A 24,609-nucleotide genomic window follows, 5' to 3' on the forward strand; every position below is an offset into this window, starting at 1 on the left:
ACTTTCTGCTGATAGCGTCTCTGTCACAGCGAAGCTCTCTAAGTCATGTCAAAATGCAGGAGCGTCCAGGGTGGCAGAGAACAATACAATGGCTGCCCACATTTCTCTCGGGGCGGCACACGAACCAACATTATTAGCAAGGGAGCTGGAGCAGGGAAGCGGTGCCTTGGTGACATTTCACAAGACAAAAAATTAATTTCAAAGCATCCTTTTCCAAATATCTTTCATGACGTGGTGCATTTCTTTAGGTTACTTTGTCTCTGTTTCTGAGAAAAGACTGCATATTTGAAATGACTTGGAAGCCATTTCTTTTTGTCCTGAGAAAGCTGTGCTTCATTCCAGGCAGCTAAAGGAAATCGAAGACAAGATTTTAGAAGTCCTTTCGTCGTCAGAAGGCAATATCCTAGAAGATGAGACGGCCATTAAGATATTGTCTTCCTCCAAGGCTTTGGCTAATGAGATTTCTCAAAAGCAGGAAGTGGCCGAGGAGACGGAGAGAAAGATCGACAACACGCGCATGGGCTACCGCCCCATCGCTGTCCACTCCTCCATCCTCTTCTTCTCCATTGCCGACTTGGCCAACATCGAGCCCATGTACCAGTACTCACTGACCTGGTTCATTAACCTTTTCATCCTGTCCATCGAGAACTCGGAGAAATCCGAAATCCTACCGAAAAGGTGCGTAAAGGAAATGCTAGCTGATACTAAGTTAGTGGAAATGACGGCTTGGGTTATTGATCCAGGACGGCTTGAGCATCACAGTCACGAGCCCAAAGCGAGCTCCGTGCATCCTGGAGTCGGAAACAGAGTCGATGCCTGTAACTTCAGTCTGGGAAACGACTCTTGGCAGAGCTGTAGGGCTGCCACACCAACCTAGAAAAGGAGGCAGTTAGCGCTCGTTCCCATCTGCGGAACACCTATTGCCCGCAGGGATGGAGAGAGGAGTTGTATCTTCCCACGACAAGTGGACTCTGAGCCACCTCCCAAACTGAGGTTCGCATTTGGGTGTCCTGCTTGGGAACTGTGCCAGGTACCAGGGCTAAAGCAAATACCTGCTGCTGGCTATGGTAACCACACAGCTTTTCACACTGTGATTACCCATAGAGAATGTCTTATTTACTGTTGACCAGGGTATAAAAAGTCCAAGTATCAAGATCTTGTTTAGCCTTAAGTCAATGAAAGGGTAAAATTCTTTTGATCTGTCGTCAGTGGGAGGCACGTTTTAGTTTGATATCTGTTTGGGGTGTTTGTTTTTTGTTCTGGAAGTTTTCAAGTTTGTGAGGATTACCGAAGAAAAAAATTGTAGGTGATCTTTCTTTTCAAAGTTTCCCTATGTTCCTAGGACGTTAGTTAGATAGACACATCTGTTTTCTATGCTGGATTTTAGGTCCCGAGACAGTATGTTAGTTTGTGTGTGTGTGTGTGTGTGTGTGTGTGTGTGTGTGTGTGAGAGAGAGAGAGACAGACAGACAGACAGACAGACAGACACAGAGAGAGATGGTGTGTTTGTGTGTGTGTGTTGGTGTGTGTGTGTGTGTGTGTGTGTGTGTGAGAGAGAGAGAGAGAGAGAGAGAGAGAGAGATATGCTTGTGAGGGCAAGAGGCTGTCACAGCACATGTGTGGGGATTAAAGGACAACCTTGGGGTTGGTCCACACTTTGTGCTTGTTCAAGGCCGGGTCTCATCTGTGGCTCGGTGCTGTGTACTCCGGGTTAGCTGGCTACCCGAGGGTTCCCCTGTCTCTTCCTACCATTTTACAGTCAGGCTCTATCACATCCAACCTTTGATGGCTTCTAGGGATCTAAACTCGGGTTCCGAGGCTTGCATGCAAGTGTGTTCTACCTGGAGTCATCTCTCTGGCTCCTAGTGTTCCTTTTTGCTGCAGTTCCTAATCTCAGTCCTGTTTAACACACTAGCCATCAGAATGTTAGCGTCTATGTAGTTTAAAGTGTAGGTATTTGCTGGAATCTGGGAGGAGAAAATTCTCTGACCACCCCTGAAATGACTTTTTATTTATTTATTTATTTTTTGGTATAAGATTGAAAAGCTATAATGATTCCATGCTTCAAGCACATTTTTTTTTATATTTCACCTTTTCTTGTTGTACCAGATTAGAACTTGTCTAAGGTGCTTGTTTCTTCACACTAGAAGTAAAGCCCATGAAATTAACAAAGAAATCAAATCCCTTTCTCCTTAATATGAGATTTGGAAAACAATGTAGAAAACAAACACAGCTTTTTACTTGTAGTTAAAATGTTTTTATCTGTAAGCAAGGGAAACTGTATGTGTGGCTACTGTAAATGAGAAGTATAGAAAGATTGATAGAGAAGATGCATTAAAGTCATTCCTGAGGGAGCTTTCATCAGGGAGCATGCTTGTGCCCCGCCCAAGACAGAGAGCATCCTCAGCACCCCGGAAGCCACCTCTCATCCCCTTCCCTCCCCCAAGACAGCTGCTGTCCAGCTTGCAGCCCCGCAGATCAGTTCTCCCATTTTAGAAGCTCGTCTAAATGGAATCACTATATGTGCTCTCCTGGGCCGGCGTTCTGCACCCAACCCCTTACCGGTGGAACGCGAGCCGATCATTTCGTGCAGCGCAGCGTTTTCTCTACTTTCCTCTTTAAATAGTTCTCTGTTATGCGTCTATTGCTAGGGAGGGATAATTAAAATCTAAATCTTCTCCTAACCCGGGCACCCTCTCCAGAAAGGCATTAGAGAAAGAAAGTCGTTGAAAAACTGAATCAGCATTAAACCAGTGTGCGCTACGCATCTCAGGCAATCTGCAGAAAGATCGTAAAAACAGAAAGGCATCTCGCCCCTTTTAGTAACCAAGCAGAAAGCCACACTTAGTTCATCCCCACTCTGCTAACTGAGGGACCATCTGTGCTAGAAATTAACTTTATCAGGAGAAAGAACAAACTCTCCACACTTACATAAGAGGAGACACCTTCGCATCTTAAAGCAGGAGCCTGCTGAAGCCAGGCCCCCGACCTTCCACAGGCATTGGGTTTCTTTCACAGTAGTGACCTCCAGGGCCTTGGCAGACATTCGAGACATTCCTGGGTCTTAAAGCAAGTCCTGCCAGGCAGTGCTGGCACACATCTTTAATTCCAGCTTTCAGTAGTCAGAGGCAGGCAAATCTCTGTGAGTTCAAAGCCAGCCTAGACTACAGAGCAAGTTCCAGGACAGCCCAGGCTACACAAAGAAACCTAATCTTGAAAAACCATAAATAATAACAACACCAACAGCAGCAGAAGCAGCAGCAGTAGCAACAACAACAACAATAGTAAAGTAAGTTCCAACTAGGTTTCGAAGTGATTTTTAAATTAAATTAATTTATTTTACATCCCAACCACAGTTTCCCCTCCCTTCTCTCCTCCCATCCCTTCCTTCTTCTCTTCTTCCCCACCCATCCACTCCTTCTCTGTCTTTGTTCAGAGAGGTACCAGCCTCCCATGGGTATCAACAAAGCATAGGATGTCAAGTTGCTGGAAGACTAAGTACCACTCCATGTAATAAGGCCGGGCAAGGCAAGCCAGTGTGAGGAATAGGGTCCCCAAGCCAACCAAAGCGTTAGGGACAGGCCCTGCTTCCATTGTGAGGAGTCCACAAGTAAACCATGTGTTTACATATGTCAAACAAGTATCGCATATATTTAGAGGGCCTACGCTGGCCCCATGCAGGCTCCCTGATTGTTGGTTCAGTCTCTGCAAGCGCCTATGAGCCCAGGTGAGTTGTTTCTGTGGATTTTCCTCTGATGCTCTTGTACAATCCTTTCTCCCTCTTTTCAGCAGGATTCCCTGAGCTCGGGCTAATGTTTGGCTGTGCATCAGATACCAGATGAAGGCTCTCTGATGACAGTTGGGTAGTCACCAATCTATGAGTAGAGCCGAATATTGCTAGGCTTCGTGACATTGACATTCTTTTCCCTCCAGTCATGTTTGGATCCATCCTAGGTCTCTGGGCCATCCAGTCTCTGGGTGGGCTGGACCACTCATTGGTTGGCCACTCCCACAATCTCTGCACCAACCTTACTCCAGCACATCCCATAGGCAGGACAGATTGGAGGTGAAAGGTTGGGTGGCTGGGTTGGTGTCCCAGTCTGTCTGCTGGGAGTCTTGCCAGGTCACAGGAGATGGCCAGTTCAGGCTACATATCCACTGTTTTTGCGAGTCTTACCTGGGGTCATCCCTGTAGGTTCCTGGGCATTTCCTTTGTGCCAGGCTTCTACCTAACACCAAAATGCCCCCCTTTTCAGTCATCTCTTTCAGTACTCTCCCCCCTCTACCCACCCCAACTAAACCCCTCGTGTTCTCATCCCCGCTGCCCCCAGTCCGTCCGTAAGGTCTCTCCCCTCGCCATGTGTTCGCCCATTGTTCCCGCTTGTTACTTAGCCTCTCTGGGTCTGTGAATTGTAGCATGATTATCTAATATCCACTTATAAGTAAGTGTATTCCATATTTTTCTTTTTTGGGCCTGGATTACCTCACTCAGGGTGATTTTTATTTTCTAATTCTGTCCACTTGCCCAAAAATTTCATGCTGCCATTGTTTTAAACAGCTGAATAATACCCCACTATGTAAATGTACCATATTTTCCTTAGCCAGCCGTTCTTCAGGTGAGGGGCATCTAGGTTGTTTCCAGATTCTGGCTATTACAAATAATGCTGCTATTAACATAGTTGAGCAGGTATCCTTGTGGTATGTTAGGACATCCTTTGGGTATATGCCCAAGAGTGGTATAGCTGGGTCTCTAGGTAGATCGATATCCAATTTTCTGAGAAACCGCCATACTGATTTCCAAAGTGGCTGTACAAGTTTGCTTTCCCACCGGCAATGGAGGAGTGTTCCCTTTACCCCACTGCCTCTCCAGCATAAGCTGTCATCAGTGTTTTTGATCTTAGCCATTCTGATAGGTGTATGATGGTATGGAGTGAAGGTCTTTGACTGTTTGGATGAGAACAGACGTCCAACAGTCTGTACTGTGTGGTCTCAGCATTTCCCTCGTGGTGACCCCGTTTCTGCTCCCCCCTCCTTTGTTGGTCCTCAGGCTTCAGATCCTGAAGGATCACTTCACGTACTCGCTCTACGTCAACATCTGCCGCTCGCTCTTTGAGAAGGACAAGATGCTGTTCTCCTTCTGCCTCACCGTGAACCTGCTGATACACGACAATGCGGTTAGTGAGGGTCCCGTCTGTAGGACACAGATGCTCGTGGTACAGGAAGACAGTCTTAGGGATGTACCATGACGTGTGTCAGTGTCTGAGCGTCCCTGTGTCTCGATAATACAACTTAAGAGTCAGCGCAGAGGAATCGCAACTCTAGACCCAGTTGTATTCAAGAGGAGATGATAGTACGCAGTGCCCTAATCTTTGGGGCAGGTTAGACGATCGTGGGTCTAAGCTTGGTCAGAGGTAGAAACTGAATTCTTATCATCAGGTGGAATAGCTTTCCCAGAATAGGCCTCAAGCCCCGAAATCTCCACGCTTTTATGTGGTAACATCGAAAGTGGGCTCTAAAGTTTACCATGAGCGAGGAGCCCCTCTTCAGGATCGTCCAAACCTGATGGATGCTGCTTGTTTAGCTAGCGACACTATTGTGATATCATTGATTAGTTTGCTAATCTGCATGGGGACGTAGTCATATATATGTGTGTATGCATATGACGAAGAACAGAAACAAGGCAAGAAACGGCAAGGCTGACTGTCACAGTGGCAAAGTATAAATTTCAGGCTGGAGTATATCACTGTCATGCAGAATTTTTTGTGTTTCGGTTTAAGAACCTGGCGGAGCACACAACTATAATCCCCACACTTGGGCAGCTACGGAAAAAGGATTGTGAGGCTGCGTGCAGGCTAGACTGTACAGCAAATCTGAGTACAGCCTGAGCTACATAGCAGTATCCTGTGTTTAAAACAACAACAACAACTTGTTTCTATTGGATTCTCACGTGGCCATGCATTTAACATTTAACATTACTAAATAATTTATTCTCATTCTCAAGGAAATTACTCAAATCTAATGATTTGACTTTAATGATCGCATGCAAATGTAACCTAATTTTAAATTCTCTTTATCTAAAAGATATGAAATGCTTTATTTATTTATGAAAGAAACATCATAGTCTTTTCATGTATTTCTTTTTAAGATTGGTAAAGTTTCATATGGTCATATCTTGATGGAATTGTGAAAAATATTTATCATTTTTCCATATATTTTCTTGTACATGCTTCATAGTAACTCCCTATATTTTATAGAGAATAAATGGAAATATGGCGGATTTTTGCTATCTTACCTTTCTATTAATTTTCAGAGCCAATATTTGAGACTGTAAGCAACCATTTTTGAGGAACATCTATTATTCAAGTAGAATTTATTTAGGCCTTAATTTTTAAGCTATTAATTCTAGAGAAAATGATTGAAAAGTAGCTATTTAAATGGAGCTACGTTTTTAACTGCTCCTATTCGGTACTCGGATTTTTCGTGACTCCGTAGACAGCCATAACAGCCGTGGGATTTCCCCAGACTCTGAAAAGACCCCACTGCTCTGCCGTGACTGTAAACTAACCAGGGAAAGTTTCTGTAACTCTCTACGGTGTTTCTCTTCTGCAGATCAACAAGGCAGAGTGGAGATTTCTGCTCACCGGTGGAATTGGGCTGGACAATCCTTATACCAACCCTTGCCCGTGGCTTCCTCAAAAGTCCTGGGACGAGATCTGCCGTCTAGACGACTTACCGGCCTTCAAGACCATTCGCAGGGAGTTTATGCGCCTGAAGGATGGATGGAAAAAAGTGTACGACAGCTTGGTATGTATTCATCCTTTTTCCTATTCCAAAGCTTTTAAATGAAGAAGACAATAATGTCACAAAGCACATCTTTACCTTGTACACAAGCAAGATTTCATAGCCTTCAGCAACCGGTCGGTGGTTAAAATACAAAGTTTGACTCCTTTTCTCCTTCACTGTCTAAGACAATGGTCCTGTTTCTATTTCTACCCAAACTCCAGAGATTGAAGATTTGAGCCGCATGACCTTTAGAAATGTTTTGCTGAATTTCCTCAGCAAATGTTTCTTTTCCATTTCCACTTAGATTGCAGCGATCATTACAGAAGATGAACTAAAATTTTACCAAACAACCGTTTAGATTTTCTGAATGTGGAATATGAGCTCGCGAATACTTTTATAATTGGAAGAGCGGGGAAAACTGGCATTTCAAAAACAGTTTTTATGAAGCGCCAGCTTTCTAATTAGATCCTGAAAGTTAACATATGCCATGAAGCAGTTTGTTTCCCTTTTTAAGAGAGGTAGCATCTCTTACATTCTCCAGCTTTACTTTGGCATAAAGGCTAAATTTTTTCCAGTCCCCAGTTACTGTTTTCTGCTCCTTTGTTTCTGCTCTTGCCATCTTTACTCTTCTTGAATACAGTAGGTAGCTGCTCTCCTAGAGACAGTTGTAGCTAAACCAGGGTTAGGGAGGTGGCTGCTCTGGGGTGGGGTGGGGTGGGGGTCTGGCAGCAGGGCTGCCTGTCCTGTGACTGAGACCGAATTCATTCCTTGGGGATGGATCTGCTCTGGATCCGCCGTGGCTGCTGCTCAAAGTAATTCCCAGAAGCATCTGTTAGTGAGTGTTTCTTCTCAGTTGAAAATGACAGCTGCATTCACTGTGTTGAGCCATGGAGAGAAACCACATAGCTGGTTCTGAAATTTCAAAGGTATACACATTGACATTAATTTTCCGACACCTTAAATAACATTTGCTCTGATGTTCTGTTTTCACGAATCATATGTCTTCCTCACGAATATGATTATTTGTCAACTATTAGTGCTTTTAGAGATGATCTCTAGCCCTGACTTACTTACTGTAATTTTAGGAGCCACACCATGAGGTGTTCCCGGAAGAATGGGAGAATAAAGCTAATGACTTCCAAAGGATGCTTATCATTCGCTGTTTGAGGCCAGACAAGGTGAGGTGAATTTGACATTTATGATAGTCCAAATTAGCTGAAGCATGATTCAGTTATCTAAAAATAAACACACACACACACGTGAATTTATTCTTTGATTTTGTTGTTCAGAATTTCTAGAATTAGCATCTTATGCTCATAGAAGCTTAGTCTTGAGAGTTTCTGTCTGCTGATTTAGTAGATGTTGAATCTGAATGAACAGTATCACCACCTTGCTGGCTGGTCCTGGTTACAATACTTTGATTGTTTGTCATTTAAGAGTCTCACTACACAGGTGAGGCTGACCCCAACCTCAAGATGTTCCTGCCCCAGCCTCTGGAATGCTGGGATAGTATGTGCCACCACGCCTGTTTTGACTGAGTACATATAGGTGTGTTTCACTCATCCATACCTTTGCATGTTTACATGAGTCTGCGAAAGTATTGAATAGAGATTAAAAAGTCTAATTTGGGCCAGCAAGATGACTCAGTGGGTAAAGGTACCTTAAGCCTAGTGACTAAGTTAGAGGCCCAGAACCCACATTCTAGGAGAAGAGAACGCATGCAAGTTGACCTGTAACTCACTATGGCTCACGCACACCCACCCCCACAACACACACACACACATACAAATAAATAAATAAATAGTCTAATCTGTACCTGGCTCTCTCTCCATTGCCTCTCAGTTCCTAGTCACACACATGCACGGGAACACACATTTGCCAGACTTTTCAAAAGCGTGGCACGCGAGTGATTTTTGCTTACAAATCTTGTTCAGACAGATGTTGCCGAGAACACCCAACTGGTGTTTGGAGCTACTGTAACTGTTTCCAGAGGTAGCGCCTTTCCTAGATACTGGGCATTGGCAAATTGCTCCCGCGGTTTGCACCAAGCTGAGGGGTGTTCCAGGCCCGAGGAATTGCTCCCCTAGGCTGGGGTGCTGTGTATGTGTGTAGTCCCATCAGCAGCCATTCTGCTGGGCTGACTGTAGGGCCTTCGCAGACACTTTGCGTTGCTCCTTCCTCTGAAGTAGCCTGCGCTCCATTCTGCAAGAGGGGGGGTTTGTCTTGCCACCAGCCTTCTATGACTAAGCTCTTCCAGAGGCGCTCACAGCACTCTGTGTGGCTGGACTCTGAGAAGAAGATGAAGAAGAAACGGAGCAAGTTTGTGACTTCAAAATTTGAGCAGACATCTGCATTTCAGAGCAGGGTTAAAGGTGCATTCGGTGGCTACTGCTCGAGACACAAACTGAAGTTGGGTAATGAAATAAATTATATGTATGATGTTAGCTGTATGAACCTCTGTAGCTGCAAATCTCTATCAAAGGGAATGTGCATTTCAGAATCTACAAGTGTAAGTGAAATAAAAACATGTTTCTCTAAAGAAGCTGTGTCAAAGGCAGCTCTGAAGGAGTAGATTGGCATCTCGGTACTGCAACATGTTCTTCTGACTTCTGCTTCGTGTGTTCAAAGGAGAAAACTAAGTACTCAGCAGAGCAAGGAAGGCAAAGGTAGATTGAACACCGCCCTCAGTGGAGCTGGTGGTATGTTAGCCAGGGATGGGTGCTTCTCTAGTTCAGTCTCAAGTGGACACCCGCAGCTCTTAGCAAGTCAGGGAGAAGATGTTGTTCTTTGACCCAACAGCAGGACTTTGAGCAAGAGACTCAACTCCTTTATTGCTGTGGCTTAAATCTGAAGACTGTTGTCGTTAATTTAACTCAACATAAAGCTCGACTTAGCTAGAGAAAGGTTAGCTAGCTTTGTTCTCGCCTATTAAAAAAGGTTTCAAATGAGCATCACAAATGAATCGAACAAAGGCAGAGGGAGGACTGTCGAGAAAATTAGCACACTAGTGTCTGCTGAATGTTTCTTCTCCAAATCTGTGCCTCTTCAACTGTCGGGCTTTCTTTTCCAAAGTTTTATTTATTTATTTTTTAATATTTATTTATTATGTATACAATATTCTGTCTACATGTATGCCTGCAGGCCAGAAGAGGGCACCAGACCTCATTACAGATAGTTGTGAGCCACCATGTGGTTGCTGGGAAATGAACTCAGGACCTTTGGAAGACCAAGCAATGCTCTTAACCGCTGAGCCATCTCTCCAGCCCATTCCAAAGTTTTATTGAGCTCCTAGGGAACCATCAAAATTAGCAAAGAGCACATAACAACAGAAAATGAACGTTTCTATTTTCGGAGGGCACACTCCACAATTTGTCGAGATCGAACAAGAATGGTGTTCTGTGCCCTGTTTACATCACACCTGGGCACAGTACAACCCAGAGATGCCAGGTGAAGATCCGCATTGGAAAATAAGGAATGGTACAGAGGAAGGTATCCTAACTCTTAGCACATATCCACTCCTGCAGAGACCCCAACCCCTAGAGTTCTACCCGGGAAAATTCTATGTATTGAGAAAATCTGCCAACCCGGCACGACTTGCTTCTTGAGTGATAGCTTGTGTCTTTTTACAGAGCTTAGCTTCCTCCGAACCGGGACTATTTCGATCCATTTGTAAAGATGTGGGAGGGAGGTGTGTGGTGTCTGTGATAATTGCTGCGTGGGAGCTGTGGGGACATAGTCAGTGTTTTAAAACCCCAAGGCCTTGGCCACCCCAAGAACAACGATGCACTGAGAGTGGGAGAAACGGTCTCCCCCAAGGACGAGCACATCAACTGATTATCCAGTGCCAAATGGTCAGTCCTGGAAATAGGCACACACAACACTGTGCAGACCGAGCATCCATATATGTATATACTATATATATTATATATACACATATATGTACTCATGAATATATGTATAACAATGAATGAAGAAAAGATGACATAAATTTGAAAGAGAGCAGGGCGGACTGTACAGGAGGGCTTGGAGGGTGAAAAGAGAAGGAAGAAATGATGTAATTATAATCTCAAAACAGTTTTAAAAAGTTTCTTTTCTTCTCCGTGTCTTGGATACTTATTTTTTAAAAAATGAAAGTGTCTTTAAATTTGGCGGATCGTATTCATCATTAGTGATTATTTACATCATCTGTAATTGTTTTTCTGAAAGGAATTTATGTCCCAGTAACGCCCTGGATCCCCTTTTAAAACCTCATCTTTATATCCAGAGTCTGGTTTGTTTGGTTTTGAGACAGGCTCTCCCATGTAGCCCGGCCTGGCTTTGAACTTGTAAACTTCCTTCCGCAGGCTTCCCCAGTGCTGAGGTCGCAGGCAGGTGCTCCCAGCCCAGCCACCGTTTGGTTTTTAACACAGAGGATCTGGACGATTCTGTCAAGTGTGCTCTTGTCGCTTTTAGGTTATCCCCATGTTGCAGGAGTTCATAATCAGGAAGCTGGGGCGCTCTTTCATTGAGCCGCCCCCCTTCGACTTGTCCAAGGCGTTTGGGGACAGTAACTGCTGTGCACCGCTGATCTTTGTCCTCTCTCCTGGAGCGGATCCCATGGCGGCTCTTCTGAAATTTGCGGACGACCAGGTAGGTACCTTAGAGCAGATGCAGTGAGCTGATGCTGTTGCCTTCATTTGTGCTATAACTCAAGTCTTAGAGCACGAGAGAAAGCTTCAAATTGTCTCTCCACTGGAGGAAGGGCTTGGGATTCTGAAACTTGCCAGAGCCCCGGGAAAAGGCGCGTGACGGCAGCGCTTACATTAAAAGTAGCTCCTTAGATAACTTGTGAAACTGAAACCGGGGGTTTCTGGTTGTGGTGGCGCACGCCGGAGGATTTACTGGAGGAGATGGAGGCAGGAGGGTCATGAGTTTTTTTCTCCACATGAGCTTGGTTGGTTTCATTAAAGTCCACACAGTTACTCCAGGGTGGACCGTCCGTCTGTTCTTGTCCATCTTCCTCACCTCTAAGGTGAGGTAAGTCACTCTCCAGAGCAACTATACAACTGTACAGCTATATAGCCCTTTTGCCCGTACAGTATGTTCAATTACCTACACTTGTAAGAGATTTAAAAACATATTCCCGTTATTTATGATAAATGTTCTTCTGCCACACTGTCTAGAAGAAAGTAGCGAGCAGGCGGCTGTGTCTTTCTGAGTTGGTTCTCATTTTGGAATAATCTAAATTGCTTTTTGTGTGAACACCACTGTAGTTTCTAAAACCAACATGAACGTTTCATGAAGATCGTGCCCCCTCGGGAATGTTGGTGGTGAATAGCTCAGGGTGGCCATCTTCCACTGGGCTTTTCTTACCACGCTCCAACATCCTTTTCTACTCTTCTTTTCCTCTGTGTGTCTCTGGTGTGTTAGGCAATGTTGACGCTCCCTGGAACCTGCTTCTGCCATGCTTCTGCGTTGACTCCAGTTGCTACCTCTACTTTTTTTTTTTTTTCCCAAAGTGATTTTTCCCCTCACGGAGTTAGTGGCTGTAAGCAGTGGGCGATTGCAGAGGACCCAGGTCTTCCTCTGCTCCGGCCGCTGCTGGAGGCCTCTTCCTGGAAGCCTAGTGACAACCGCCCTCAAAATGAGGAGCTTAGGAAGCCACAGTGAGCTGGGGAAAGAGTCTCAGAGTTTCCTAAGGAAGCTGTTGACTGGGAGTCAGTGGTCAATGCTTTCGTTCTCCTAATTTTATCAGAATCCAGAGGGACTGGCGCATTCACTCAAGGTGGCCCATCCGTGTTTCATTTTACCACTCAATTAACAGAAAACTTACGTTTTAAAGGTCGCTAAGTGACAGCTGTGCCCTTTGGTATACTCCTATATTAAAAATCTAATGCTTTTGTTTTCTATATCTTACATCAACAGCCAAAAAAACTTAGAGAATTTTTCTCTTACTAGCCTGCTCATCCCTGCACCGTGCCCTCTAAATGTTGTTCAGATGTCCAGGTCACATCTGTCTGAACCAGTGTATGGCACTAAGTGACACTGTTGTTCTCGCACGCAGGGCTATGGGGGCTCAAAACTGAGCTCTCTCTCCCTTGGCCAAGGCCAAGGGCCCATTGCTATGAAGATGTTAGAAAAAGCCGTCAAGGATGGAACATGGGTGGTGCTCCAAAACTGTCATCTTGCCACCTCCTGGATGCCAACGCTTGAGAAAGTGTGCGAGGTAAAGATGCAGATATGTGTTTACCAGAGAGCACCTCCCGTCTGTCGGTACCCGCCCCGTCCACGGGTGCACCTCCCCTCTGTCGGTACCCACCCCGCCCACGAGAGCACCTCCCTTCTGACGGTACCCGCCCCGTCCACGGGTGCACCTCCCTTCTGTCGGTACCCGCCCCACCCACGGGTGCACCTCCCGTCTGTCGGTACCCGCCCCGCCCATCGGTGCACCTCCCCTCTGTGGGTACCCGCCCCACCCACGGGTGCACCTCCCGTCTGTCAATACACAGCCCACCCACGAGTGCTCCTCCCCATCTAACTGAAAACCCCACCTTTAGAGAGCAGAGGGCCCTTTCTGTGTGTCAGAATGTCCTCGGTCTGGAGGAACAGGCCCAAAGATGGGAGTGAACCCTACATTTTACAGCAGTGACCAAGCCCACAGTAGTTACTCCTAGGACTTCGTATCGCACTGCTAATGGAAGGTTCTGTGACCTCCAGCCTCAGACCTAATGCAGCTAAGAGTGGTAGATATGGTCCCTTCAGGATACACCAGCTCTTACCCTTTGAAATACCCTTGGCTCCTAAACCAATGATTCTAGCTTGGTGTAGTATTGATTTGTCTGACTGCATTGCTTATTCCCAAATCTGGCTGCGGCAGGAGGAGGGGGTTAGTTTTAATCTAGCCCCGAGCAAAGGATTATTTTTGTAAATATTTCAAAATATCAGTGCAGACCTGAACATTTTAAGAAGGCTTTAGTCTTTGGACCAACTCTGTACTACGTAGCACCTCTGTAATCTGTATAGCCATGTGAATTAATTTTATCAGGAGGCTGAGTATGCTCTGGGCCGTCTCAGTGAAGTGTGGTGATTCTGAGTTCTCGCTTTAACCACAACAATTCCATCTCTGTTCTGTGGCTGTTTCTGTTTCCAGACTGTCCCTCAGGTGCACTGAGATGATCCCTCGGGACTCACTCACACTTCCCCTTCTGCTTTGTTTGCTCACAGGAGTTAAGCCCAGAGACCACGCACCCGGATTTCCGAATCTGGCTGACGAGTTACCCATCTCCGAATTTCCCTGTGTCGGTCCTGCAGAACGGAGTGAAAATGACCAACGAAGCCCCGAAAGGATTACGGGCTAACATCATCCGATCGTACCTCATGGACCCGATCTCTGACCCTGAATTCTTTGGCAGCTGCAAAAAGCCCGTTAGTGATGGCTAAGTCCTGCCCCTCAGCCCTGTAAAGCGGTCAAGTGGCCCCGGTGGTCAGGGATGTGCGCACAGAGGGAAGCTACAAATTGAGCAGGCCTCCCGCTCCGCAGCACAGTTGCTTTTCATCGCTGATTATTGACTGTGCTGAAGTCAATTTTATTAATATTTCATTTTAATTTTACCACCGGCTCCATGTCTGCTCAGCTGAGATATTATGGGGTACCATCAATAATGCAGACTTCTGTTGAGAAAGTCAGCTGTAAGCCATTCCCAGCGCCAATCTGCAAGGCACGAGAACTTGTTCCAGGATATGAACTGAGCTCTTTCCTATCTGGAACCATCTCTCCAAATTAAAACATAAAAAACATTTCCTCCATATAGCCATAATGAGAGCCAAAATGATTTCCCCCCTCGGTTGACGAGGCTCATAAGGGTCTTTTCCGGAGCCACCAGGCAGGCTGGGAAAACACCCACTGTGCTCATGATTAGAATTCTGTCTGAATGGCTGTGACCTAAAATTGTTTCATGGTGTTTTGCTGTAATTAAAAATGGAAGGGCTCTCTTATAAGAGACACTATGAACCTTGATAAGTTTCAGCACTCAAAAGCTTACTGTCTTGATGCATGAACGTTACTTATGTGCACATCAAGAGAAACCACTGAAACTACTTTCTCTAAGCAAAAGTTTGGACACATACAAAAGAAAGAAAGGAAGAAGAGAGAGACAGAGAGAGACAGAGAGAAAAAAGGGAGGGAGGGAGGCAGGACGAAGGAAGAAGGGAGGAAGGGAAGAAGGGAGGAGGAAGGAAGGAAGGAAGGAAGGAAGGAAGGAAGGAAGGAAGGAAGGAAGGAAGGAATTCACATATACATTTAGAAGTGAGTCACCTTGTCCTGATCCCCCAAGACTTGTGTGTGTCCGGCTTCTGCACTGATGAGGCGTGGTGAGAGCTGGGGACTCCCACACAGGTAGAAAGGGCATCTGTCCACGTGACAAGCCGCACAGAGCCCCATTTGAAAGTGCACCTTTCTTCTGGTACTCACTTTGTAGAGGTAGAGGCGATAGGAAGCATGGCTCCAACACAACATAAATATCTCATTAACTCCCACAACAGCTCTTTACAGCTTTGCGTTATTTGGAAGTTGTTTATTATTTATTTGGAAATGGTTTTATATTTATAGGAAAATTGAAATTTTAAAATAGTAAAAGGAACAACCTATGTCCTTCTCCATATTTACCTACCGTTAATTTTTTTTTGCACCATTTGTCATTTTGTGTTTCCCCTCCAAATACATTAATATCTGTTGCGGGAGGTCCTTCGGCTCCTCCAGCCAATAGCCGTTGAGATACCAGCCCACTGGGGCGTGGTCTCTCTCCCTTTAAAAAAGCGGCTACTTCCCTCCTCGCTCTCTCTTTACTTCCTGCTCGGTAGGGAAAATGCTTTCTACAAACTGTAAAGCACATGTGTGTGGAGCAGGAGGGCCATCTGACGAGCTCCCCCCATCACTGACATTTTGGGGACCCAAGTTTGTACAATAAAAGTTCCCAAACTCTTTTCAAAGCTCCAGTCTTTCCTGTGACAGGCCTTCATTCTGCAGTCCCCTTCACCCACTCTGTGTGTCTTGTCTGTGTCTTTCTGTCTTTCTATTTCTCTATCTCTGTCTCTCTCTTTGTGTGTGTGTGTGTACTAAGTCCCTCCATATCCATAGAGGATTGTTATAGTTTAGAACTTCCCTCAGATGCTCAAGTGCATAGATGCTCAAGCTTCATATAAAGTGGTATGGCCTTAGCCTATAACTTACATTTGTCTTCCGGTATGCTAGCTTAACACATTTCTAGATTTCTAGCTAACTAGAAACATACAATAGAAGATGAATACTACATAAATGTTGGTCAGTTTTCTTGTTCAAGGTATAAGAAAACTGTACATATTCAGCACAAGCACAATTAAAAAACATTTCAATCTGAGGTTGATTAAATTCATACATGCAGAACAGGCAGAAGATAGAAGGCTGACTACATGAGTATGCGTATATACATCTGTGCACACACACACACACACACACACACCTTAGCTTGAAGGTAAGCTAGACATAGCATGACCCCTCATCCTTAAATACTTCCAAGAATGTCCAACCTCTTGATATTCCTTTTGTCATGAAGACACAATGTTATCGCATACAGAGTTCATACCTGCAAACCAGTAGTCAAATGACCCTCAGAACATTTTCAGTTTTGTGTTGGGTCATGTTCACAGCTATCCTGGGTCTCAAGTTGGCCTCATTTATATATGTTTTAGGAATGAGGACATTAACTTACCATGGTATTCCTGTCAGCTTTTGTAAATGTAACTGTCATGTCAGTCTCTCGTGTGTTTCAATGTTGACATTTCCTTGTCTGTGAGAGCATCACCTTAAGGTGCAGCATCACGTCCTCTTCTCCTTACGCTGTTTCCGCTCTGTCCGCGCCTCTGTGTGTACGGCTGGCAAGTACTCCACGTCTGAACTCACTCTCAGGGCTCTGCCTCCTTTAACCCGAGGCTCCCTCAGCCCTTCTTTGATGGAGGAGTTACTTTCATTTAATAAAGAAACTGCCTTGGCCCATTTATAGGCCAGCCCTTAGGTGGGTGGAGTAAACAGACAGAATGCTGGGAGAAAGAAGCCGAGTCAGGAGTCGCCATGATTCGCCCACCAGACACAGACGCAGGTTAAGATCTCCCTGGTAAGCCACCAGATCATGGTGCTACACAGAATATTAGAAATGGGTTAGATCAATATGTAAGAGCTAGCCAATAAGAGGCTGGAACTAATGAGCCAGGCAGTGATTAAAAGAATACAGTTTCCATGTAATTATTTCGGGACATAAGCTAGCCATGCGGGCGGCCGGGTGCTAGGAACTTAGCCCACCGCTCTTAGTACAACACTTCTTGCCTTACGACAGCAGCTTTTCTGAAGACAGTACTTCCTGATATTGTTTTAATGTGGGATATCCCCCATTCAGAATCTGGGTGACATTCTCTAATGATTACATTCAGCTTTTTTTTATTATCTGTCAAATTAAGTAGGTGACAGTGTCCTCAGTGGATAAAACTAATTTTGATTGTCCAAAAAGGCATTGATTAATTTTTCCATGGTCTAATGATTGCTTGTCTTTCCTCTGTCCTGTTGGGGGGTGGGGTATTCAACGCTACATCAATACTTAGTATGCAGTTCACGTTCTTACTTCACTGAGTTGGTCCTAAGTAGCTAATCCCCAGTTGCAACGCTCAGAACTTTTGATGCTTAGCACTTACTCCTCATAAGAGGTAGTTCCTCCTATATGATGTTAGCATGGACCTGGAAATTACTGATTTGAGCCCAATGATTTCCAATTCATTAATCAAGAATTTTATACTCAAATTTTTCCAAATTTTGTCAATGGGAATTGCATTCAACTGGTTTCTGTGCGTATTTCAGGCCCCAGCCTTAGGAATTCTGGGTTCGCAACTCTCGCTTTCTGGTTTAGGGCATTCCAGACTCAACACGTACCTGGCCAGTCATTTATCTGAAGAGCCCTGCTCCTTCCGAGTGGGGAATGGTATTGGAGACCACAGTGAATATTAGAGGAGTTTCTTGGTACTTGAAAATGTTGACACAGCCGGGTGTGGTGGCATACCTGTAATTCCAGCACTGTGGAGGCGGAGGCAGGCGGATCTCTGTGAATTTGAGGCCAGCCTGGTCTACGGAGTGAGTTCATTTCAGGATAGCCAGGGCTATATGCAGAGGCCCTACCTAGAGACATACAAATACATATGTATCTCATACACACCCTCTAGAAGTGAGGAATACGTACCAGATATATCGGTACTCCAGGCTTCATTGCATCTGCCACCATCTTCCTTGTCTCTCTTGAATCTACAATTGTTTGCCTTTTGTTTTACATTGAAATATCCGGCTTCCAACAGTTACCTGTTAACTTGATTAACAATTCAATATATATATGAAATAATTGAGTTATGCTAACATGTTTAACAGGTTTATTCAATTTCTTTAGTTAAATTTATGTTACCTCTCTTTTGTCAAATATCTTCTTTCATTCTTTCTCTTTCTCCTTTGCTTGGTTTTGTATTTTTCTCCTTGTTTCCCCTTCTTTCTTTCAAGTTTATTCTATGAAGGAAACTTACTATGCTGTGGGATAAAATTTAGGCCTCCCTGTGATTTTTTTTATGGGTTTTGTTAAATAATGAAATAGCCTATAGTTATGTTCAATTGCAAGGAGAGCCAGATTCAGAAATTGGGAGGTACAATACAATATGTTAATTACAGCTTCCTTGTTATTAAAACTGTGGGCTTAGGATTCTCCGAGCTCTAACCAGATGTCCCTGGTTGGCAGGTTGCACACTGTCTAGGGAGGTGGGTGGAGCTGGCATCCCGAGACACAGCTGGCAGCCGTTGGTACCATCCACTTCAGAGTGGGCTCTGGGACAGGAAGGGGCAGACGTTCCTGATCTCAGCTGGGAACTTTTTGGTCTGGGCATGAGTTTAAGGCAACAGACTCCCTCCTCCCCTGCCTGCCCCCGTCTGGCCTCTTCTGTTTCTGGCTCTCCAGCAAGCCCTTCAGACAGGCTCTCCTATGAGGTGCCCTCACCACATGGCACAGGTTGCCTTCCCCAGTATCCCTTGCTCCCTGTGGTTCCCACCCACCTGACGCATGGCTGGCCGTGAGCCTGGCATTTCCCTCTGCATCTTATACCCTGTGGCAGAGGACTGCTCTTTTCCAGGTCTGAGTTGAGCATCTTCCCACAATCCCCCGCTGTTGTGTCAACCCTGATGGTCCATTCCTTCCTGGTTAGTGAGGATGAATGACTGCCTCCCCGTGCCCTTCACCAGGGAAGAAGGGAAGAGTACAAGCAGACAGCCAGCAGAGAGCTGCTTTTTCTGAGAAACTCAAGTTCTGTTGTTGACTCTCAGTGTTCTTGAAGGCTTTAGAACTGCCAGCTTCCTTCAGTTATCTACTTAGAAATTCCTCCACCATGGCCTAGGACTATACATAGGAATTCATAATTCTCAGGTTGTGTTGTTTTGACTGGAAACAAGCCCTCCTCCCAAAAAATCCTATAAAATTCACATTGTATGACCTTGCTCTGTCTCCTAGAACCCTAGTGTACGTAGCTGTGTGTGCCCATTGGACTTGAGCATCAGTGGGCAGAGTTTTGCTTGAAGTACCTGTAGAAATACACTTGTGTTTTTGTTATTTGGGGGTTGAAATAGCCTCGTATTATTTACAGGCAAAGGAATTTGGTTCTATGGATTTAGAAATATAGCAAGTCTAATACAACGTTCACAGGAAAAAAATGTCATTGAACAATTTGTTCTCATTACAGAATGAATTCAAGAAACTGCTTTATGGTCTCTGTTTCTTTCACGCTTTGGTACAAGAGAGACGAAAGTTCGGACCCCTGGGGTGGAATATTCCTTACGAATTCAATGAGACCGATCTAAGGATCAGTGTGCAGCAACTCCACATGTTCCTGAACCAGTATGAGGTACCGTAAACGTCTCAGCAAGGACATCGCCCTTTCACGTTTTATTATGCTGTAACTGTTGGCGCAGCAAGCAGGGACTTCTGATTAATTCTGCTCTGCTAGAACAAACTGCAGGGCGGTTCCCAACAGCCTATTTCATAGTACTTTATTATAACAGGAAGTGATGACTGCTTTGGGGGTGGCTAGATGCCGGTTCGACTCCAGGGAACCCGGATGTTATCATTTATTCAGACACATAGCCACCTGTGGAGATTTGAAAAGCAGTGGGGTTATTATATCTATTATGAAGAAACTGTAAATCAAGCCAGGTGTAGAAATGGGGTGGGGCAAGAGGGTGGCCAGGTTTCTTCTTCTCTGGAGCACGAATTCGGTTTTTGTGAGAGGAGATTTTGACTTTTGAGTCTGGACTTCCTGTCTAGGAATAAATTACTTAAAACCATTTAAAGAGAGGAGTAGATTCCGGGAGGAGCCAGAGAGCCCGACCTCACATTGGGATCACGTCACCCTTCATATTCTTATTCTCTCTGGGGCTTTTGTTGTTTCTGTTTTGAGACAGAGTCTCAATATGTGGCCCTGATTGGCCTGGAACTCACAGCAATTCTCCTGCCTCAGCCTACCAGGAACTGGGATTGAGGGCGTCCATCACCACACCAATGGCTTCTTTTCTTTTCCTTTCTCTCCCCCATGAGGCACCATTTGATCTCCTTTCCCAGGCTAGTCTTAAACTTACTCTGTAGGCCAGGCAGGCCTCTAGAGTGGTCTCTGGAATACTCTTCCCTCTCCTGCTTCCTGCCTCTCTTCCTCCCTCTTTTCCTCCCTCCCCTGCCTTTCTCTTTCCTTCCATTCCTCTCTCATCCCCTTACTTGCCCTCTTTCTCCCGCTCTCCAGAACATCCAACACTGGGCGTGGTAGGATGTTCTCTATACCGTTGTCAGCTGGATTTAAACAAGTTTGAGACTTTGAAAACTAATTACTACACATGCCTGTAAGAATAGGAAGCTAAGGCAAGTTGTCTGAATTTTGGCAGAATCCTGTTCAAATTTAGTTGGCTGTCTTTGATTAAATCTATCATCAATAGAATACAAAAACCCCCAAAAGTTTCAGCCTTCTAATTTAGGATTCTAAATGGAGAGGGTTGAATTCTATTCCCATAAAAGCAAATAAGAAGCTAGGTAAATAACGCTGGCGGGCTCACGTGGGAGAAACATTCAAAGGAATCATAAGCTTGATAAATCGTCTTCTTACCGTAACACCTACAAGAAGCATGGAGCTAATATAGAGATAAAATACAGTGCCAGAGGAGAACGTATCTGAGCTAAAATAATTACAACCAGCAAGGAGCATTCCTAGATAGCAATGTGACTATCTGGATAATATAGTCTACCTTAAAATACAGTCTACAGTGAGGAGCTAATTAAAATATATAAGTAGGCGAATTTGGTTTAGCACCTAAAAAATCAAATCCACTATATCACCACGCTAAAGAGAATTTAAGACGCATGATCCTATCAGTAGATATAGAAGACAGCATTTGACAAAACCCCACATTCATTAGTGATACAAATACTCTCAATAAAGTAGGGACAGAGAGGAATGTGGTCAACAGGAGAGGAAAATTGTCTTGGTCACTGTTCTTGGCTGTAAAGAGAGAGACACCATGACCGTGGCAACTCTAATATACGGAAGCATCAATTAAGGGTTGTACAGTTTCAGAGGCTGGAATCAGAGTCCTCTGTAAAAGCACCCAGTTCTCTAATTGCTGAGCCATCTTGCTAGCCCCTCTTTTTTTGTTTGTGTGTTTGTTTTAGTTTTTTAAGACAGGGTTTTTCTGTAGCTTTGTGAAGCAGGACGCATAATGAAGTTAAATTGTCACAAGGCAAGAAATGTGTGGAGTTACCAAACGCCGGGGAGCTTGGAGCATCAGAGGAGCAAACGTGCTCCCCCATTGCCTTGATGCTGAGCCTCTAACCCTTTGATTTTAGCCACCAAATGGGAGCCACAGAAAGTAAGCTGGGAGACCAGGCAGGCGATGCGAAGACCTGAATTACGATAGGGAACATGGCAGACATGCGGTACCCACGGAAGTTAAAGGATTGATGAGATTTAGATATTAAATCTAATATGTGGAGAGGAGGAGAAACCGTATGTTCAAACAAGTGTTAATAAGTATATGCAACAATTAAGACCCTCACTGGTATTTTAAAATCAGTATCCCTTCAAATTCAAATGTTTTTGAATAATAAATAAGTCACAACAGAATCCAGGAGTTTTGTCTCAGCCCCAGCTGAACGCACTAAAACAAGAAGAGGAAGATCCTGGGGGCAACTGCAGTAATTAGCAAGAAGGTATAGAGAAGGAGATTGTTAATGCGAACCTTTAGGAAGATCCTTAGCTTGATGTTGGTAGCCAGACACAGCCCCCACCCCACACCGCGTGGTGTTCCTGACCGGTCGGTGACCACTCTGTCCGCCTTAGGAGCTGCCTTACGACGCTCTGCGGTACATGACCGGGGAATGCAACTACGGAGGCCGAGTCACTGACGACTGGGACCGGCGCACACTGCGCAGCATTCTGAACAAATTCTTCTGCACGGAGTTGGTTGAAAATGCAGACTACAAATTTGACTCGAGTGGCATCTATTTTGTCCCTCCTCCTGGTGACGTAAGTCCGCCCCCTCTAAGAGAACCGGAAACGGGGGAACATGAAACTCTTGGGGACTGACAGCTAGGTTTCCCTGCTGAGTCCCCACCAGCCTTTCTAATCTTGTTGTCCAGCCTCTTGTTTTTCTGAGTGACGTAGGAATAGCACACACACAGTGAGCAAAGGGAGTTAGGAGTCCCCTGTTCACTGCAATGTGGGATCGTTTCTTAATGACCTGAAATTCTGTCATCGTAAAAAGACCTGTCCCAATGAAAATGAATATATACATGATGGGGGTCATAAAACATTAGCAGTAATAATTAACATTGATATCGGGTACTTTTAGTTAGTGCTACGCTATCTCACCGCAGCATCCGATAACACTGTATTATTCCTCTATCCTTTCCCAAACGAGGAAGCAGATTTATTAAGTCTGATTGAGCCGTCAAAGACCGCCAGAGCAGAAGGCGGAGAAGCACGACGGCACACGGCCGCTGCTCGCTTCCGCTCTTCCGTCCAGCCCCGTGCACCTTTGGAATGATAACACAGCACACAGTTTCTTCCAAGGGCTTTCCGGTGTAGTTCAGTCCTTTCTCATTTGGTCCCTAAGGTCCAGTAACATGCATTGAGGTGGGACCCGTGGCCACACGCGTGAGAGATGTATGGAATCACTTAGTAACTCCAGCCCGTCACCTCCTAGGGCTGATGCTGGGGTTGATAAGAGCAACAATGATGAGTTTGTCAGGTCTTAGCGAGGGGTGTGCCTGTGACAGAACCCGCATCATAGAACTATTAGTGAGGAAACCTCCATCTTGCCATGTGTTCTTGGATGTTTGGGTGTGATTGAATGAGCTTTGGTGAAAGTATGACCTTTTAATAGTGAGATTTTTGTAAGTATTTGTTGTGGGAGGCTGCTTATTTATTCCTGGCTGCTCAGCTCTGAAATAATCACACAGAAACCATATTATTTGCAATATTGTTTGGCCAATAGCTTAAGCATATTTCTGGCTAACTCATATCTTAAATTAACCCATCTCCATTAATCTGTGTATCGCCACAAGGCTGTGGCTTACTGGGTAAAGTTCCTGCATCTGTCTTTGTAGGGGCTCCATGGCTTCTCCCTGACTCCACCTTCTTTTTTCCAGTATTCTGCTTAGCTTTTCCCGCCTAGCTAAGTTCTGCCTTGCTATAGGCCAAAGCAGTTTCTTTATTCATTAACCAATTAAAGCAACCCATAGACAGAAGGACCTCCCACACCAAGTATTTGTTCATTTTTATGTTTATGAGTGTTTTGCCTCTATCTTAAGTGTTCCATGTGTGTGCAGTGCCTGAAGAGGCCAGAAGAGGGTGTGAGATTCCCCTGGAACTGAAGTTGTAAGTGCTTCTGAGCTTCCTGCTGTGGGCGCTGGAACTGACCCCTGGTCCTCTGCAAGAGCAGCAAGTGCTCTTAACTGTTGAACCATCTTTTCAGCTTCGGAAAATATGAATTTTGATGCATGTTCACGTAAACATAAAATATGTGCACATATGCATGAAAGTTTGTGATATGGATGATGGGTATCTCAGGATAACAACACTTAAGTAACCTTTACGTCTAAATCTAGGTGTATTTTCCATGATCAGAGTACACCGGAATAAACCAGAAAAGATTATTTCAATTTTTACAAATTAATAATAGAATAATGATAAGAGTAATCATCAATCAGTAAGGGGAATGTGGGGCCACACATAATCCTAGCACTGAGAAGCAGAAGGATTAAGAGTTCAAGGTCGAGCACCACTTTAATCCTAGCACTTGGGAGGGAGAAGCAGGTGGACCTCTGAGTTCAAGGCCAGTCTGGTCAACCGAGCTCTGGGACGAGGGATGGGGAAGGAATTAAGCTGCTGAGTTCAGTTGTCCAGGGGCCTCCTCACAGAGCCTCCAGGCAGAGGTGCTCAGTTCTAAGCAGCAACAAGGAAATGGATCCAGGACTCTCTTCTGGAGTTCCGGCCTCCCACAAAGGCAGCCTCAGAATTATTTTTTGTTTTGTTTTATAAATTTTATTTGTTATGTATATAATATTCCATCTGTGTGTATGCAGGCCAGAAGAGGGCACCAAACCTCATTACAGATGGTTGTGAGCCACCATGTGGTTGCTGGGAATTGAACTCAGGACCTTTGGAAGCGCAGGCAATGCTCTTAACCGCTGAGCCATCTCTCCAGCCCCCGTGAATTGATGCTCCATCCTTGCCCAAGTTTCTATCTCCCGTTGCCAT

At 44.9% G+C, this 24,609-nt stretch overlaps 1 protein-coding gene across 1 annotated transcript in view; it reads left to right on the forward strand.

Moving 5' to 3' along the window:
- The window catches only part of Dnah7 (dynein axonemal heavy chain 7), a 198,309-nt gene that overhangs the window by 151,069 nt on the left and 22,631 nt on the right, over nt 1-24,609 (forward strand). The window contains exons 51-59 of the mRNA XM_057758440.1: nt 343-678; nt 5,048-5,174; nt 6,610-6,804; nt 7,869-7,961; nt 11,236-11,412; nt 12,827-12,988; nt 13,987-14,187; nt 19,552-19,713; nt 22,189-22,374. Coding sequence (XP_057614423.1) covers nt 343-678; nt 5,048-5,174; nt 6,610-6,804; nt 7,869-7,961; nt 11,236-11,412; nt 12,827-12,988; nt 13,987-14,187; nt 19,552-19,713; nt 22,189-22,374 — 1,639 coding nt within the window. The remainder of the gene's footprint in view (nt 1-342; nt 679-5,047; nt 5,175-6,609; nt 6,805-7,868; nt 7,962-11,235; nt 11,413-12,826; nt 12,989-13,986; nt 14,188-19,551; nt 19,714-22,188; nt 22,375-24,609) is intronic.

Source organism: Chionomys nivalis, chromosome 26, assembly GCF_950005125.1.
Source record: "Chionomys nivalis chromosome 26, mChiNiv1.1, whole genome shotgun sequence".
Lineage (NCBI taxonomy): Eukaryota > Metazoa > Chordata > Mammalia > Rodentia > Cricetidae > Chionomys > Chionomys nivalis.